At 42.7% G+C, this 16,782-nt stretch overlaps 2 protein-coding genes across 6 annotated transcripts in view; one reads left to right on the forward strand and one right to left on the reverse strand.

Annotated features, from left to right (window-relative positions):
* Positions 1 to 3,646: 3,646 nt before the first annotated feature.
* Positions 3,647 to 11,737, forward strand: LOC111671496 (indian hedgehog B protein-like). Its single transcript, XM_023428597.2, has 4 exons — positions 3,647 to 5,079; positions 6,278 to 6,435; positions 6,781 to 6,884; positions 9,111 to 11,737. The coding sequence occupies exons 1-4, from the start codon at positions 4,774 to 4,776 to the stop codon at positions 9,851 to 9,853; spliced, it is 1,311 nt and encodes a 436-aa protein (XP_023284365.1). The 5' UTR covers positions 3,647 to 4,773; the 3' UTR covers positions 9,854 to 11,737.
* A 517-nt stretch (positions 11,738 to 12,254) lies between these two features.
* Positions 12,255 to 16,782, reverse strand: part of bin1a (bridging integrator 1a) — a 29,263-nt gene continuing 24,735 nt past the window's right edge. For 4 of the 5 annotated variants that reach the window (XM_087179944.1, XM_087179945.1, XM_023428614.2 and 1 more), the window contains 5 exons: positions 16,269 to 16,646; positions 15,652 to 15,708; positions 15,181 to 15,333; positions 14,970 to 15,071; positions 12,255 to 14,892 (listed from right to left, as the gene is read on the reverse strand). In XM_087179944.1, the coding sequence (XP_087036070.1) occupies positions 14,791 to 14,892; positions 14,970 to 15,071; positions 15,181 to 15,333; positions 15,652 to 15,708; positions 16,269 to 16,646 (792 nt within the window). In that variant the 3' untranslated portion in view covers positions 12,255 to 14,790. The remainder of the gene's footprint in view (positions 14,893 to 14,969; positions 15,072 to 15,180; positions 15,334 to 15,651; positions 15,709 to 16,268; positions 16,647 to 16,782) is intronic. The other variant, XM_023428615.2, reaches the window with a different exon arrangement.

A 16,782-nucleotide genomic window follows, 5' to 3' on the forward strand; every position in this document is an offset into this window, starting at 1 on the left:
CACTTCATACAAATTTGCCTCGAGTCTTCGTCAACAATCTTAAAGCAAGTCTCCAATCTTTTGAACATGAGTCTCACTCAACCCTCAAGTCTTAATTTAAGACTAGTCTTTTGAAGGAACTTAAAAAAAACTTTCCATATGTAATTAATAAATATGCAGTTCTAGTGCAATTATGAGGAACGTTTGACTGCTCTCTGAGACAGACATTTGATTTGCAGCTGCATCTAGACTGTTACACTGGTGTCAGCAAGCTAATGGATGAAAACTATTTGATTCTCTTGTATTCTATTCAATTGTATTATTTTCTATTCTCTCTAACGACAGAATTATTCCCTGAAGGAGTCTGTGCATATTTATGTGTGGCAGTGTAAGACTGTGTTTGCTTGTAATAATCTAGTTTTGTACTCATGCATTAATGCTTAACTTAATGCGGCATGCGTAGCTGTTTAGGCCTACTGCATTTAGACGATATATGCCTGTGGATACTTGCATTCCTCTATTTGTACATGTGCATGTGTATTTGCATGTGTATGTGCATGCACATGTGCTTCCCTCTCTCCATGCATATGTGTTTAGTGTCAGAGCACGGCATACTTCAGTCCCCTGGGCAGCTCTTTTGTTTGCTTTAGCCGTGCGGTGGCTAGCCTAGCCCGCTAACTAAGACACATTTAGCCTGTGCTCCACTTTTATATCGTCCTGCTTTTATTTTCCTTCTGTCTGCTCTCAGACCAAACACACTGTATAAACTGGCCTTTAGCAGGACTAGTATCGGTGCCACTCTGAGCCACTGATAGACAGATTTGGTCAATGTGGTTTTCACTGGCTGCCATGCTAGCTCCGGCTTAGCTCCTAAACTGCTCACACTGGCCAAGTGGCACTCGCTGACAAAAATGTATGGCAAAATGTGTGAAGGCTGCAGTTAAGTGCATCACATCCAGGAAGTTGTGCTCCCCTTGTCCTGGAAGATTGAGGCTTTCACGTTTTAAGATAGAACCTCTCTGATATGTAGAAGTCTAGTGTATAGAGATGTAGTGTTAGGTGTTTATTGTGGTCTGGGGTTGGACGCTGGAGTGTGTGGAGGGACAGGAGGAGGAGGAGGAGGAGGAGGAAGAGGGATGGTGGTTTTAGCCACCAGCTGTTGTTACCTTGAGCATAACGTACTTTAACCCCCATTACAGCGATCCACCACAAGCCACAAACACGCTAGCTTCCACTGACTGCAAAACAACCCAAACTCGCTTGTTTACCAGCTAATGTGCCATGCCATTCACTCTCTCTTACTCATTCAACCCCTCTCCCCTCTTTCTCTTTCTTTCAACTTCTCAGTTCACATCTTGCTCCCTCATTTCCCAATATGTTCTCCTCAATCCCTTTGTACAATTTTCTCGCCCTCTCTCATTATCTCTGTCTTTCTGTATCATTCTTTTTCACATCCTCCCCGTCTCTTTTTCTTCATCTCCTTCTTAGAATTTCCTTTCATCTATGTCTTCCTCCTTTTGCCCCTCTCAGAGCCTTTGTTGGTTAGGGCTCTGGGTATGCGTGGGTAACCCCGGTGCCCATGTAAAGGCCCTGTGCTGTGGACTCATAGAGCCCCAGTGTCAGTAGATGAAAGCAGAGGGAGATTCTGGGGCTGGCACCCATCTCCCTCTGTCCTGCCACCGTGGCCTCTTATTTCACAGAGAAAATTAATAACTTTAACAAACATCAATGAGCGAGGGCCTGATGCTTGGTCGGGTTGTCGGCTGGCCTAGTGTATGTGTGTGTGTGTGAGTTTGTGTGTGTATATGTGAACATATGAGTTTGTACTTTGCACACATGCCTGGATGTGTGTGTCTTTGTGAGGCTGCATGTGCTCATACCTTACAATATGAGAACCATGTCATGTCAGGAATAGACGCTGACAGGAATGGTGTCAGACAGAGAAGTCGACAGGTTGATGAATAGTAACAAAGAAAGTTTATATTTTTTTTTTGGGGGGGGGGTGTGAGGTTCCACTTTGGTTTGATCTGATCAGATTGTTGCCTGCTTGAAAGGCCATTTCATGAGGCAAAGAGGAACTGAAAGACGGATGGATGAAGGGAGGGATGGATGGATGGGAGAATGTGACCACTTCTGAAGCATTGTCGACAGCCACGCTGAATAGGCAGCGGGCCTGCCTGGAGCCACGCCCGTATTTATGATCTTCAAAGGAAAGATGACACACACACGCACTCACGCACACCCACAAAATGCTGATAGTTACAGGAAAACATATGCCTGTGCAAACGTGGGTACACACAAATTTGCATATAGATTTCTGCTCACGAACTCACTCATAGATACAAACCTTTTGTCGAAAACAGCAACGCTAAACGAGGCAGACAGAAATATCAGCACTTACATTCATATAAAGGGTCACAGCAGCTCTGCAGTTGTGTCTTTAAAATGAAAATCCACCTATATAGCTGTTTAATAAAGCAAATGGTAAATGCCCTGTACTTAAAGTATGCCGTACCTTTTACCTGAGAACAGTGTAAAGCACCTAACAGTACCTTACATACTATATACCATTGCTTACCGCAGTGGAGCTGCCATGCAAAGCGCTGGGTCGCACATGCGTAGCTGTTTGTGATTTAGTGTCTTGCTCAAGAACAGGAAACAGGTTGAACCACCAACCCTTGAAGATATAGTTTGATATTGTGGGAAATACTCTCTCTTTCCTGCAGAGCTAAATCACTCTCATTTCTCTATAGCAAATATGAAGCTAATGCTGGCAGCTAGTTAGCTTAGCTTAGCATAAACTATCGCTTTAACGGTCAACATGTTCTACCACTTGATACTCTGCCACTGACTGCTGAAGCTAAAAGCTCCGCGAGGAAACTTTTTAGCTGAGGGATTTTACAAGAGGTGGTCAATGAGCGTACCCTCCACATACCTTTGCTCATTGAGCGGAAAAAGAGAGACTTCTGTGACACTTTGATACAAATGTAAAAGTATCTCCTGTTTCCCTTCTCACTTAAAAGTAAAGAGAGGTCCCACTTCTATGATGAGGTGGAACTTCATTATCAAAGCCTCTCCCCCTTACAAAGCTGGAAACAAATTCAGTAAAACACTGACACCACTATGACTACTCTTTAACTGGCTTGTATGTCACGCGCCAGTATAGTTCTAATGAATTTACACAAGTTTCAGTTGATGTTCTATTTCAGCTAAAAGGTAAACACAGCTATAGATGGCTGTTTACTGTGAGTGAATCTCGCTCTTTGCCTTTCCCTGTTCCATCAAGAGACATGAAAAGCGGTGGCGCAGCAAAAATACTTTATGGTGTTTACGCTCACAAATAATAAAACATAAATTGTGGAAACCCTCAGCCTTGTACAGTTCAGTTCATTCAAAGGAACTTGCCCTGAGAAACAGGGGTGAGACCACTGATTTTCTGCTGGTAAATATTTGAAGAGCTAATTTGGAGGGGCTGCGTTTGCTGGTGTTTAACAGTGTGTGTGTGTGTGTGTGTGCCGTGTGTGTGTATATGTATCAGCCACACAGCTTGCAGCCAGACAGCCAAAAGTTGATAAATTTAAGATGTAGTTTATTTGTCCATATTAGGAAACTGGCATAAAGTAATTCATCTGGTCAATTAATTTGGACATTTTTTTCTAAACACAGTTGTAAGTAACCAGTCACTGAGGCAGCCAGCCAATCGTAGATTTAGTCAGTCAGCTGAACAGCAAGTCAAACAATCTTTTTGACAGTCAGTCACTCAGTGAGTCAGTCAGTTATTCCGCCAAGCAGCTCCTCAGCTAGTCCACCTGTAACACATCCAGGCAATCAGTCTGTCTCACAGCTAGTAAATTACCCCATTAACCAGCCAGTCAACCAGTGACCCTTGATCTTATTTGATATTGGAATGCAATTGGGAAAAAAAACCCTAGTGGCTGCATTCTCAGGGAAATTGATTGGTTTAATTGATTGTGATTGCCTGTTGTTTACAGCCCAAAACAAAAAAGCACACAGAGCTGTCAAGGGCACAGACAGAGACAAAGACAGCAACTGGAAATGTGAAGTGGCAGCAATGAAGGGCAAAGCTTATGTTTGCTGCTTGCCTGCCTGCCAGCAGAGTGTGGACAGGACTCTCCAGTGCGCCCTGTGCCCAGGAGGGGCGGGGTGGGTGGCAGAGCAGGGACAGAGGGAGAGAGGAGGGCAGGACTGGCAGGGTGCGGTCTGAAGTGGCAACAGATCGTTTTGGATCACTCAAATCCTTTCAATTCAACTGGAAAGCTGCAGCTCGTTGCGCGCCGGCCGCATATGGAGAGGAAAAGCTTTCAATCCAGAGAGGGCACCAACCAAACAGCAGGCGAAAGTGGCTGATGTTGTGACAGTTTCCCAGAGCAAAAGAAAGAGAGGGAGAGAAACCACAACACTGCAACTTGGATATCAGTAACCGCTCTCTCTCTTTAACTCTCTCACCCACCGAATCGACTTTGAACCTGTTTGTTTAAATACACGGACTTTACAGCCTGCGCACATACTGTTGATTCTGTAAGGCGGAGGGAGAGAAGTTTCTCAATTTGGGTCTTTATTTTTTTGTTTTGTTGTTGGAGCCGCTAAACTTTTCGGTGTCCTCATGGTGCCCGGTGCAGCCGAGGTGCTGAGCTTCTTTTATCCGAGTTTTTCGGACGTCATGTTGCGACTGTCACGGACGATGGAGTCGGGTACTGAACCGGGGAGGTACTGAAGACATCTCTCTCCCCAGGGAGAGTTCTCCCTCCCCCCCCCTCCCCTCCCTCCGGGGCGATGCGGATCTCCTTCTTCCTTCTCACCGCCTCTCTGTGTGCCTTGGTCCTCCTCCTCGCACCTGCCTCGGAGGGCTGCGGGCCGGGGAGGGGGTACGGCAAGAGGCGGCCCCCGAAGAAGCTCACACCGCTCGCCTACAAGCAGTTCAGCCCCAACGTCGCCGAGAAGACCCTGGGAGCCAGCGGGAGACCCGAGGGCAAAATAACGCGCAACTCCGAGCGCTTTAAAGAACTGACGCCGAATTACAACACAGACATAATCTTCAAAGATGAGGAGGACACGGGCGCCGACAGGCTCATGACCCAGGTGAGGAGGGGAGATGAATGGATGCAAAACGTCTTGCACGGATGCGCAAAGATGGATCACTGGTCCTTGGGTGCTACTGCTTCAGATATACCGTTGTCCGTTGGTTATAGTGACAGAGTTGTCAGTAGACTACAGCAAACCTGATACATGGTCTGCTGAATGTTTGCTGTCAGTTAAATGTTTAAACCAAAATGATTGATTTTATCGACTGTCGGCCCTTCGTTTCACCTCTGGATTTTTCCTACCTGACATACTTAGCTGATGATATTGATTTGAACTATTGCGTTTACTCCCAAACTAAGCCTTATTTTGTTGGATAGTCTCAGTCATCGTAAATCTGTACAGTTTTCCATTAGGCACATTGAAATGCGTAAAACCACAACATTTAGGGTTAAACTTGGAGGATATATTTAACCTACCAATAAAGTATCTAGGTTGTTCATCTTAAATTTCATTTCATAGTCTTAAGGCTGGTTTGGCCCACAGGTAGACACCTTTCACCCATGTGCAATTGTAACTGTAGATGGGTCAGTGGATCCTTCACTGCGCGCCAAATCTCTACACAGCCTTCTTGCGTGAGTTGGGTGACACATAACACAAATGTGGCATTCATTCATTCATTCATTCATTCATCCCTTCAATGATGGACAGGGACATTACTTGCATTAAAAATGATTTGCTTGTGATTAATGTGATTAATCAGATTTGAACACATAGAGAATCTGGAAAACTGCGAAATCACTCCAACCAAGCACACAGGCATGGTTGTGTGTAGTTTTACCATTCACCTGACAAACTTCCCCCGACACCATTGTTATATATAGTTACCAAAGGAGTTACATTATGCCCTCATCACCTCTGTCGTAGAAACTGATGGGTATGTCCTCTGTTGTTTTTCTTTAATCTATCTATTTCCTTTTTCTGTCGTTCCACTTTCCCACCTTCCCAGTCCCTCCTTAATGTGATGGAACTGTTGTGTAAAATTCTTTTCCCCGAATCTGGACTTAGTATCTTTTTGCTGATCACATGGCTGTAACCATTCCTCATACTCATCACACCAACCCGTCTCACTTGCTCACACTTTTCTTCTCTCTTTAATTTGAACTTTCTCTTCATCAGGCGCCTTTCTGAGCTGGTTTCTTGATTGTTTGTTTCTAACAACCATCTCTTGTCTCTCCATTTCTTTACCGCTCTGCAGCGTTGTAAAGACAAGTTAAACTCTCTGGCCATCTCTGTGATGAACATGTGGCCAGGTGTGAAGCTGAGGGTGACAGAGGGCTGGGATGAGGACGGCCATCATTCAGAGGACTCGCTGCACTATGAGGGACGCGCTGTCGACATCACCACATCAGACAGGTAGGCATGTAATAAATACAGTAGATAATGTGATGAAAATAGGCCAGACAAAACACAGGCCGGGGCAACAGCTTCATGCAGTCTCTAAGTTATGACAGTCAAAAAATCAGCAAGTCAATCAGCTTATCAGTAAAGTGATGAGCCAACAACTGAGTCAGCAAACTAGCCATGTATGTAACCAAATTCCTCCTGAAACTACAACTTTTTAGAGCCTTATGATAACTACATAAATGTCAAGCTAAAAGTAATGGAACTCTGTTGGTTTTTGGAGAAATACTCCTTGTTCGTCAAGCTCTGATTTAATCATATTGGACGTTAAGAATTTCTTTTCATTCCTCTTCTCAGGGACAGAAATAAGTACGCCATGTTGGCCCGGTTAGCTGTAGAAGCTGGATTTGACTGGGTCTACTACGAGTCCAAAGCCCACATTCACTGTAGCGTCAAGTCAGGTAAGAGATGGATATGAGCTACAGTGTGTGTGTGTGTGTGTGTGTGTGTGTGTGTGTGTGTGCGCGCGTGTGTGTGCACGCATTATCTGAATGTGTGTGTTTGTATGTTTTTGTTTTCGTGGCCAGCTGCCATTACCACTAATGAGGTCGATGCTATAGGCCCCTTTGTTGGTGATTCACTAGCTTGCCTTTCTGTGCCCGTATCATCAGTCTGAGAGTGTTTGTGCGTGTGAGGCCTATTGGGAGCCAATCAAGACAGGGTGTGCACCTGTGCTCTTTGCTGTATTCACTCTCACTTCTTGGTCAAATGTCATCATAAAGCGATCAGTCTTTGTGACTGTGGAATACTAAGGTGTATAATGTATCTGTAATGCAGATACTCTCCTTTTTGACGTGGATGGAGGCCCATGCTACGTTTAATGGTGGGACAGTGCAGTAACTGATATTATAGCACATTTCTGGTCAAAAACAAGTGGAGTGATGTCTACTGGATAGAATAAAAACAATTTAAAGACACATCTGACTCTTTCTGCATTTCTATGATTGCGTGTTTCATTTTTTCCCCCAATTTTATTGTTGTTATCAAGTTTCTATAATTTCTCCAACACACATATTTTATCAAACATAAATCAGATACAGTCCTTATGCAAACAACACTTGACCACATTCCAGCTTAAGCGATTCTAACTTTTGAGACATTTTAGAAATCCATTTACCCATGTCTGGTAGCACCAGTTATTTGATGCCAAACTTCATACTAAGCAACCGGTCGAGATTAGTAGGCTGTGAGATGATTAACTCTCCCTTTGTTTTGCTGTTGCTTTTCCTTGAGCAGGTTTCTCTCAGATCTCTTATCTGAGTCTTATCACCTCCCGGTCACAGCCCTCCTTTTCTGCAGCCCTCAGGCGCACAGACACACACACCTTGAACAAATATTTGGCTGCCTTAACGCTGCCTTAAGAAAGCCCTCCCACAAACACACACACATTTGATGAAGAGTGATGGAGTTCTTGTTTCAAACTGATTTGCCTACAGGAGTCTTAGAAGTCTTGCCTAATATTTCCCTCACAGTTTCTTTATAGTCATTCCACTAAGTTTTTTCCAAATGATCAGATTTCAGTGTTGGCATTCAAACTCCTTACAGTGTGTTGGTGCTCTTTCCTTGTGTGGACCCATGACTGATCATGTGACTCAGTTTAAAACTCAAACTCTGCTGTAATCCAAACAATTTCTGGACCCAGGTCTGAGTCTGTGTACTTTCCTGTCTCTCTGACCCCAGGCCGTGCTCTGACTGTGGTGATACAATCAGCTGGTTATCCATTAGCTCTTGCTGACTACCTCTTCTTGCCACTTCGTCTCAGTGTGTCTTAAAGGGCCACCTCATTCAGATATGCTCAAACAAGATCAAATGCACAGCCTGTGGCAACGTCGGCAGCCTGAATGAATGACAGTGGCTCAACAAAACAGAAACATGTTTTTCTAATAATATATTGTTCATGTCATACTGATGACCACAATGATATATGGGTTTGACAAACTGAATAGAGTAGCAGGAAAGACATGCAAGCCATAGCAATGTAAAGGTGCAACTTGTCCCCTTTGACAGCATTATTCGAGAAAAAGTAGACGAAGGGGTTTTGATTTTTGTCAGTTTGTTAATTATATTATATAGTATTTGAGCAGCCTCACAAAAAACTCAAATCATTTTGAAAAACCATATAATGGATTTTGAGTTAGATTTATAGCCCTTATATAGGCCCTTCATGTTACTGATGCTTAGAGAAATAATAGTGAAAGAAATCGCTAATGTAGAGGTGGAGGAGGGTGAAAATGCTAATCTTTGATAAAGATTTCTGAAGTGTGTTTCTATGTGTGTGTGTGTGTGTGTGTGTGTGTGTGTAGAGCCAGAGGCAGACAGCCAAGGCAAAGTTTGAACTTGAGCCACATTATATGCATATGTTAACAATCTACCACTGATCCACTGAGATAATGTTGTCCATGAGTCAGTGTCAAAGTCTCACCTGCTTTATAGATCACTCAGTGACCTAGAATAACCTGCAGATGTAGATGTTCAAGTGCTACTGCTGCACTCTCGCTCCACTCATGAGAGGAGCTCCAACTGTGTTCCTGTGTGGTTATGTTTTATCACCTTATTCTTGCAGCACCAGAGAATAATATAATAATAATGCAGGAAAAATCTTGCTCCTCTTTCTTTCATCTCTCCAGAACATTCTGTGGCAGCCAAAACTGGTGGTTGTTTCCCTGGCGATGCGCAGGTCATTCTAGAGGGCGGGGCTACTAAACAGATGCGCGACCTTCACCCTGGTGACCGTGTCTTAGCTTCTTCAACAGAAGATGGCCACGGCCCTCTTCTCTACAGCCCGGTCTTATCCTTTCTGGACCGCCAGCCCATCGTTACAAAAATCTTCTATGTCATTGGCACCGACGCAGGACTTAATATTACGCTCACAGCAGCTCACCTGATCTTTGTCACAGACTGCACTGGCGGGCAGAGACGTGAGCCAGGGTGGGAGGAGACGCTTGAAGAGCCACGTTTGGGCTCCATACCCAGGCCTAGCTGGGAAGCAGGTCTGAGGACAGTCTTTGCCAGCGAGGTCCATCCAGGACAGTGCGTACTTACTCCACAAGGGAAGGTGAGGTCACAGACAACATTTTCAGTTGTGACCTTTGTGGAGGAGCGGAGGAGCACCGGACTGTATGCCCCCCTCACCCAGCATGGCTCTGTAGTGGTGAACGGTGTGCTCGCATCCTGCTATGCTGCAGTGGACAATCACCATTTGGCCCACTGGGTCCTGGCTCCACTGAGGTTCTTCTACAGCCTGATAGGCCCTTCAGAACCGCAGACTGACGGGCTGCACTGGTTTCCTTGGCTTCTACAGAAGCTAGGGCAAATGCTGCTGGACGCTCGACACTTCCACCCTTGGGGGATCGAGCAAGGACGCAGATAGGAGCCACAGTGACGTGTTTCACAGCGATGACTTCATTCAGTTATCTGTATTCGGGAGCACTAAAGCACAGAACACAGCTGTCTCTCTCAACAGAGGAAAGCGACTGTGGGACCACCAAATACAACTGATTTTACAGTGTAAATGTATTTTACACGAACTCTTCTCGCCTATATTTGCTGCTCCTTTTTTGTAGCGTGAGTTAAATTGTGCGAGAGACAAAGAGAGGAGACTGAAACGATTTGCTTTAGTCTATTAACAATTTCTAGAGACTGACGTGTGCAAGAAAATCAGCACGAGTGAAAGTCAAAATAAAACTTTTAGCATGACTACCAACATAAATACTGGTGTAAGTATCACCCTCGGTTCAGTCCTCTCACCTTAGAGATCACAAACAAAGACTGTGACTCAAAATGATTGCTTTTATTAAATCAAAAAAAAAGTGGCTAGAGGAGTAAGACAATTGGGTTTCATCATTCCTTTGTTCTGTATTTACTGTAATCTGTGTCAACATTCATGCATTCCATTTGGAGATCAAGCTGATCCAGTTAGAATACATTTTGACATTTGAGGAAAAAGGTGAAGCATCATGAAGAAAACTAGAGACTGAAGAAGGTGTGAGTTGAAGCTCTGTATGTACATAGGTATTTATATGGTTAAGTAATGTTAAGAAGGACAGAATGACAACAAATCAACTTTGCTCTGTGTACTGTCAAAATCATCACTGCAGTAAATCCACTGATTCTCCGTGTAGAGACTATACTGTATATCGGGCTTGATGGTGGGGCACTGCAGCTTCACATCTGAAAAAGGGCTTTGTTGGAAAACTATTGAATTGCAGGGAATAATGATGGACATGACAATTGCATTGCAGTGTTTTTAGCTCTTCCAAGTCTGCCATTTGCTCTCATCCAACTTGATTGTCTCAGACTGATTCATATGGTTCATTTATACATTCCTTATGTTTTTTATCAGGTATTTTGTGACATGTTTTTCATGGTTTCAGGTTTTCAGTTTTCAGGTCAGTAGTATCTAGTTAAGGCATACACAACACTCAGGCTGTATTCAACTACTGTATTAAGCAACAGCTATGCATCATGATAAATAACAGTTATCTTTAATCTTGAATAGTAAGAGTTTGTTTGATAGCTCTCCTTTACATTATTCTTTTTTTTTTGTATTCCATCTATCACCCAAGACCTAGATTGGCAGAGGTACAGAAAATCTTTAACATTATGATAAGTAGATCTAATTTTCTGATATGTGGCTGAAAGGATATGGATTAGGGCTGAATGATATGAAAGAAAAAAAAATCATATTATTTTGACAGATTGCCATTGGGATATGAATCACAATTATAGCGGGGAAAAAAACACAAAATGATGATAATGTGATTTTTGATGGGGGTTTCTACCAAACAATAATGTTCCCTTAAATCTGGAGAATATGATTTGTTTGCAGGGGGAACCTCTGTAGCAGCACAATCGTTCATTTATGGCATGTTGTGACACATTTACCTTTATAAAAAAATTGCAGCTCCTGCTATTTTAATATTGCACTTGGCCATATTGCCATTTTGATAATATTTTGATGAATTGTTCAGCCCTAATATGGATACGCATGTAGCTCATATTGCCCAAGTGTCCTGTCAGGAAACACTTGTTGAGCATGTTTTGTGAAGACTCAAACATTGCAGTTATCTAGGAACTCCAAGGCTTTTTTCGATATGCCTGCTCAAAGATTTGTTAAATATGTATATTAAGCTATTGTTGGAGAGACTATTTAAAGATCTATTTTTTAGAAAATAATGTAAACTATTATTATTTTTGGCAACTCTGTGTATACAATTTGTATTTGTAACATAAAGTTGTTGTTTTTAAACCAAAACCACTCTGTGCATTATTTGTTACCAATAATTAAAAAAAGATCATATGCCATACCATTACTAAAGTGCTAAGAAATAACCTGTACTCTACGTAATAAAGTCCCTTTTTATTTACATCACGCTTCCTCAGAATCACCAATAACAACTGGGTTTCGATCATGTCATCAAACCGCCCATAGCCAGCGATCACTGTCAAGTTTGACATTAGCTGGCACATTGTGAATCCAGCATGAATAGCTGTGGTTACAGGGTGGGCTGCTGGTTGGTTTCAGTACCACGGACAGCAGCACTCAGCAACACTCCTCTTTCATACTCTTGATGCCTCAAAGTGTTTTCTTTTTTTCTAGGATAGAGAGTAAGTCTTTGAACACAGCACACCCTGCTGGAACGATCAGTATTTGCAGAGAGGACATGATGGGAGCAAAACTGGAAGCTGGGAGAGGAAATTTTCCATTTCACATGATGACTGACCAAGAACAATGATCAGAACAAGAGCTACAAAAGATCAGCAAGCACAAGGAGATTCTAAGTCATCTTTATTATTATCGGTCAGTTAGGTACAGGAAAAACCTTTTTGTTGTATCCCATAGCTCATCGCAGGAGACTGTACTGATCCGTAAAGACAGATAGAGAACCAGACCCAGGTAAAACACTCACCGAGTTACACATGGAATTTGAAAACAAACTGTGATTGGTTTACCTGAATGCGCAGGTGATGTTCTCACATGTGAGGCTGTTTTTTTTTTTTTAAAAACACATGAAGAAATCATGCACATCTCAAGAAGTTAAAACATGGAAAGCCATTGGAAAATAGGTCCACCTGAGTCTGGTGGTTTGAAATGTATCTCTATGTGTCCTGTCTCCATGTAATCATGTTTAACTCTCTTTGGACTACGATACCCTGGCAACATTTTGAGGCAACGCTGATGGACAACCAGCAATTTTAAATCAGGACTAATTTGAGGGGGAATGGTGGAAAAAACATACAGCATGTAACTGCCCGCCACCCCCCCTTACTAAGATTAAGAAAATAAATAATAAAAAATAAAAATTGCCTGTTTCAACTGCCTCATAAGTGACCCAAGTATCATCGTCTTAAATTAGGGGTGTTCACACAACAACACATGGGAAGTCAGCATGCTCACAGTAACTCACATACAGATATGAATGTCTTTATAGAATATGTATCTGTCATCACAGCTTGGCAAAATTACACTTATACACAACAAATGCACAATAACACCTGGAACCATAATACCAGCCAGTGGAAAAAGACCCAAATACGCTTGAGTTGTCTTTGTCCCGTCAGAAAAAGCTTCCTGTTAAACGGACGGCCTCATCTCCTGGTAGGTGGTGGTGATTTCGTCCAATAACAATAGCCTATAGATAAAGAATTTATGTTTCCAAACAACCCATAAACACACACGCACACAAACAATCGCACACACATACGTTTTCTCTCACACTTATTACATGTTAATAACATCATGAGAAACGTGAATCTCTTTTGAGTCAGTGACTGAATGTGAGATAGCTTTAACTACCTACAGAATGCGACTATGTTGAGAGCAGTAAACCTGACAGAAGTACAAAACACTCCATAACATCCTCTTGTTGGCAATTATGTTGACATAGTTACATTAGGCTATATGTAATCATTGCTTGGCAGCATACAAAAATAAAAGAAGTTGCTCTGGTGCATATTCTGAGTCATCTGCATTTGAGTTAAGTCGTCTCTATGCAAACAGAAGGAATTGTTTATCGGCACATTTTTTTTTTTCTTAAACGAATGAGGCTGGCTCAGTTATTATATATTGATTAGCATTAGGGTGTTACTGTAACTGTATCTGCCTAACTACTATACAACCAGTAGCAGCTTCTCATTGGTGTAGTTTGTTGGCTAGCTTTATAGCAAGCCTGACTAATGCATATTTGGAATCACTTGTGAAAAGACGAATGTCAAAAAACACGCCTGTCAAAGATGATTTTAGCAGTCTTGTTTCTCTTCTCTATGGGGCTCTGATACCGGTCGTTCTGTTTGAATTCATTTTCATACTGAATTCCTGCTGTCACTTTAACTAGGCTGGTGTTTGATGACCAGTTAACTGCATATGCATTTATTAGGATTTTAACAACAGCGTCACTCTACCTATACCACCATAGACTCTAAACTAATACAACAACCAAGGGCCCATGTTTCACAAGTCAATAATTAAAGTAGGAATTAAGGATTGGCATTATGTCAGGAGTATGATCACCAGTCTGAAAACCTCAGGATTAATTAAATATGTGCAGTTAAGCTGATGAGACTTTGGCACCTTGTGTGCTCAAAGGTCTTTTCGCAAATTGACTGAGGTGAAGTTGCCAGCTGGGGATTTCTAAACATAGTGAAGACTCTACTCAGTCAGTGTCAGTGTCCTTTCAGCCTGGCTTTAGTAATTAGACCCCCTCAACCTTTATGAAACAGGTTTTATATATATATATATATATATATATATATTTATATGTGTGTGCGTATGTGTGTGTATAAGGGATACTCTGCTACACTTGGCATTGTCTTAATAATTTCACATAGTTCTCAATCTCTCAATATTAGATGAACAAAAGCACGTCTCAAGAGACATTTTCTCTGTTATGGTGATGGAATATGATGAGACATGACTAAAAATAAAATGTCATAATGAAATTACAGTGGTAGCCATTGCGGAGGTAGCCCATCCCTGCATCAACCCTGTATGATCAGGATTCTCTAATCAATTCCTCTGGTATGGAGTAGCAACATAGCAGCAAGACAAACTGGCACCTGTGAAATGGCTACATACATCTGTAATTTGTAAATGTTGGCAGAAATCCACAGAAATGCCAAGATCCACTTTTAGCACAGTGTAGCAGACCTTAGAAATGCATGGTTTCAGCCAGGGCTGTGACAGCTCTGCTTCTATGGCCAAAGTCCTAGTAAAGATACAGTATCAGGGCAAGAGAGGGCATGAAGGAGAGAGGCAAGAGGAAGAGAGACATAAAGAAAGAAGCTGGAATGACGTCTTGTCCTCCTCACTCACAGCCTCTGAGTGAAGTTTTCAGGGAATACTCCTTTAGTGGCGTTTTCTTTATTCTGCTGCCAGTCGCCCTCTTTCATTCCCATCAGCCAGCCATCATCCTAAACACACAGACATGCAAATAATCACCTCAATAATAACAGAGCATACCAGTGTGTTTGTGTGTGTGTGTGCATACCTGTTCTTCAGGGTTGTCAAAGGGGATTACTAGCACCACATCTCCAGCCTTCATCTCCAGTTCGTCTGTGTCGTTCGCAGCGTAATCATGCATCACCTGGACCTACATCATATATACAAACATGACTTATCGCCTTATAGAAAAGTGATATTTGGGGTTAAGTAGATGTTCAGCACACTTGAATCCTTTTTTGTCCCATATTCTGATTTACCTTGAACATGAAGCCAGGGGGCATCTCTGCAGGTTCTGGTGCTGCTTCTGTTGATTCTGCAGGTCCAGCTGGTGCAGCTGGTGCAGGTGATGCAGGTGGTGCAGCTGGTACAACTGGTGCAGCTGGTGCAGCTGGTGCAGGTGGTTCAGGTGTCTAGACAATGAAAAGACATAATTGAGCCCTTCTTCAAAGATGAGAAATAAAGTGAACCAACAGAACTTTATATAAATAGGTGCCTGTATTTTGAAAATATACGAATAACTTTATTCTAGAAAAATCTTAATTTAATTATGGATTAATTAGAACAAATGAGATGAGATGGATTTTTTTGTGGTGTACAGCTTCTAAAACATGCAAAATTAGTGTAAGGTGCTAGAAATATGATATTATAGATATATATAAAATCCTAGAGGTTGTTTTGTTTTTACTGCTTTGCTGCCAATATCTAGAATTTTGCAGTAATTCTCTCACCTCTTCCTTCGCTGGTTCTTCTGGTTCTGCCACAGCAGCAGCTGCTGCAGACTCATCCTGGGAGACAAAGAGGAATAACAGAGACAGGTTAGAGAATGAGACGGATAAAGGTCATAAATAAGGAAGTGGAAAGAATGAAAGAAGGAAGGAGGAACAGACAAACAAGACAAAGACAGACAAAAAGACAAGCAGCACAACCTAAACAGCAAAGTCATAGTTAATGCAGGCATGTTGATTAGACAGCAGGATTAGATACTAATGCACATTTGCCATAAAGATAAAGCGTTTGCACAGGATACTATGTGTGTCGATGTGTGATTAGCAGTGACTGGGATTAATTATGTGCATTGAGAAGCAGATGTCTCTATTCTTTTCTTTCCCTCATCAATTAATTTCCATCTCACCCTCTGTGTCACAGTTGATGCATCTATGCTGCTGGCCCAGATGCATCCTAAATCTTTCAATCTCAAGATTTCTCCATCTTTCCACCTCCCATTCACAATTTCTCTCTCTATCACCTGCCTCTTTCCCATGCTCAAACCTCCTCCTCAAGAGTCGATGCATCCACCATTTTCCTCAAGATGCATCTCTCTGTTTTTTTTTCTCTCCTTGGTTACCTGACCCTCTTCATTATCCAACGTGGTGGCAGCTGGGGTGGCTTCTTCCTCAACGGTGTCCGCCGGAGCCTCAGCTGTAGGTGTGGCAGGCACCTCTGTGACCGGCTGGCTCTCGTCATCACCCCAGCCCTCCTGGGCTTCAGCCACGGGGTCGTAATGAACTGGCTGGCTCCCATCATCCCCCCATCCCTCCTGAGCCGCAGCCACAGGGTCATAGGAAACTGGTTGGCTTCCATCATCCCCCCAACCCTCTTTGGCAGCTGCTATGGGGTCATAGCGGACTGGCTGCGTACCATCATCCCCCCAGGCATCTGTAGCAGCAGCTACAGGGTCATAGTGCTCCTGGGTGTCCTCTTCCTGGGCACCACTTTCCTCAGGCTGAGGGGCAAGGGTCAGGTTTCAAGGAATCAGAGGTCATAAGAGATATTTTACCTTGCGGGTATCATTTTTGGAAATCAGATGTTTGAGAACATTTTATTTGAATTAAATAAAGATTTTTTTGATGGGCAAGGGA

The sequence above is a fragment of the Seriola lalandi genome, unplaced genomic scaffold (assembly GCF_002814215.2).
Source record: "Seriola lalandi dorsalis isolate HSWRI2012SDOR001 ecotype SW California unplaced genomic scaffold, Sedor1 jcf7180002054881, whole genome shotgun sequence".
Lineage (NCBI taxonomy): Eukaryota > Metazoa > Chordata > Actinopteri > Carangiformes > Carangidae > Seriola > Seriola lalandi.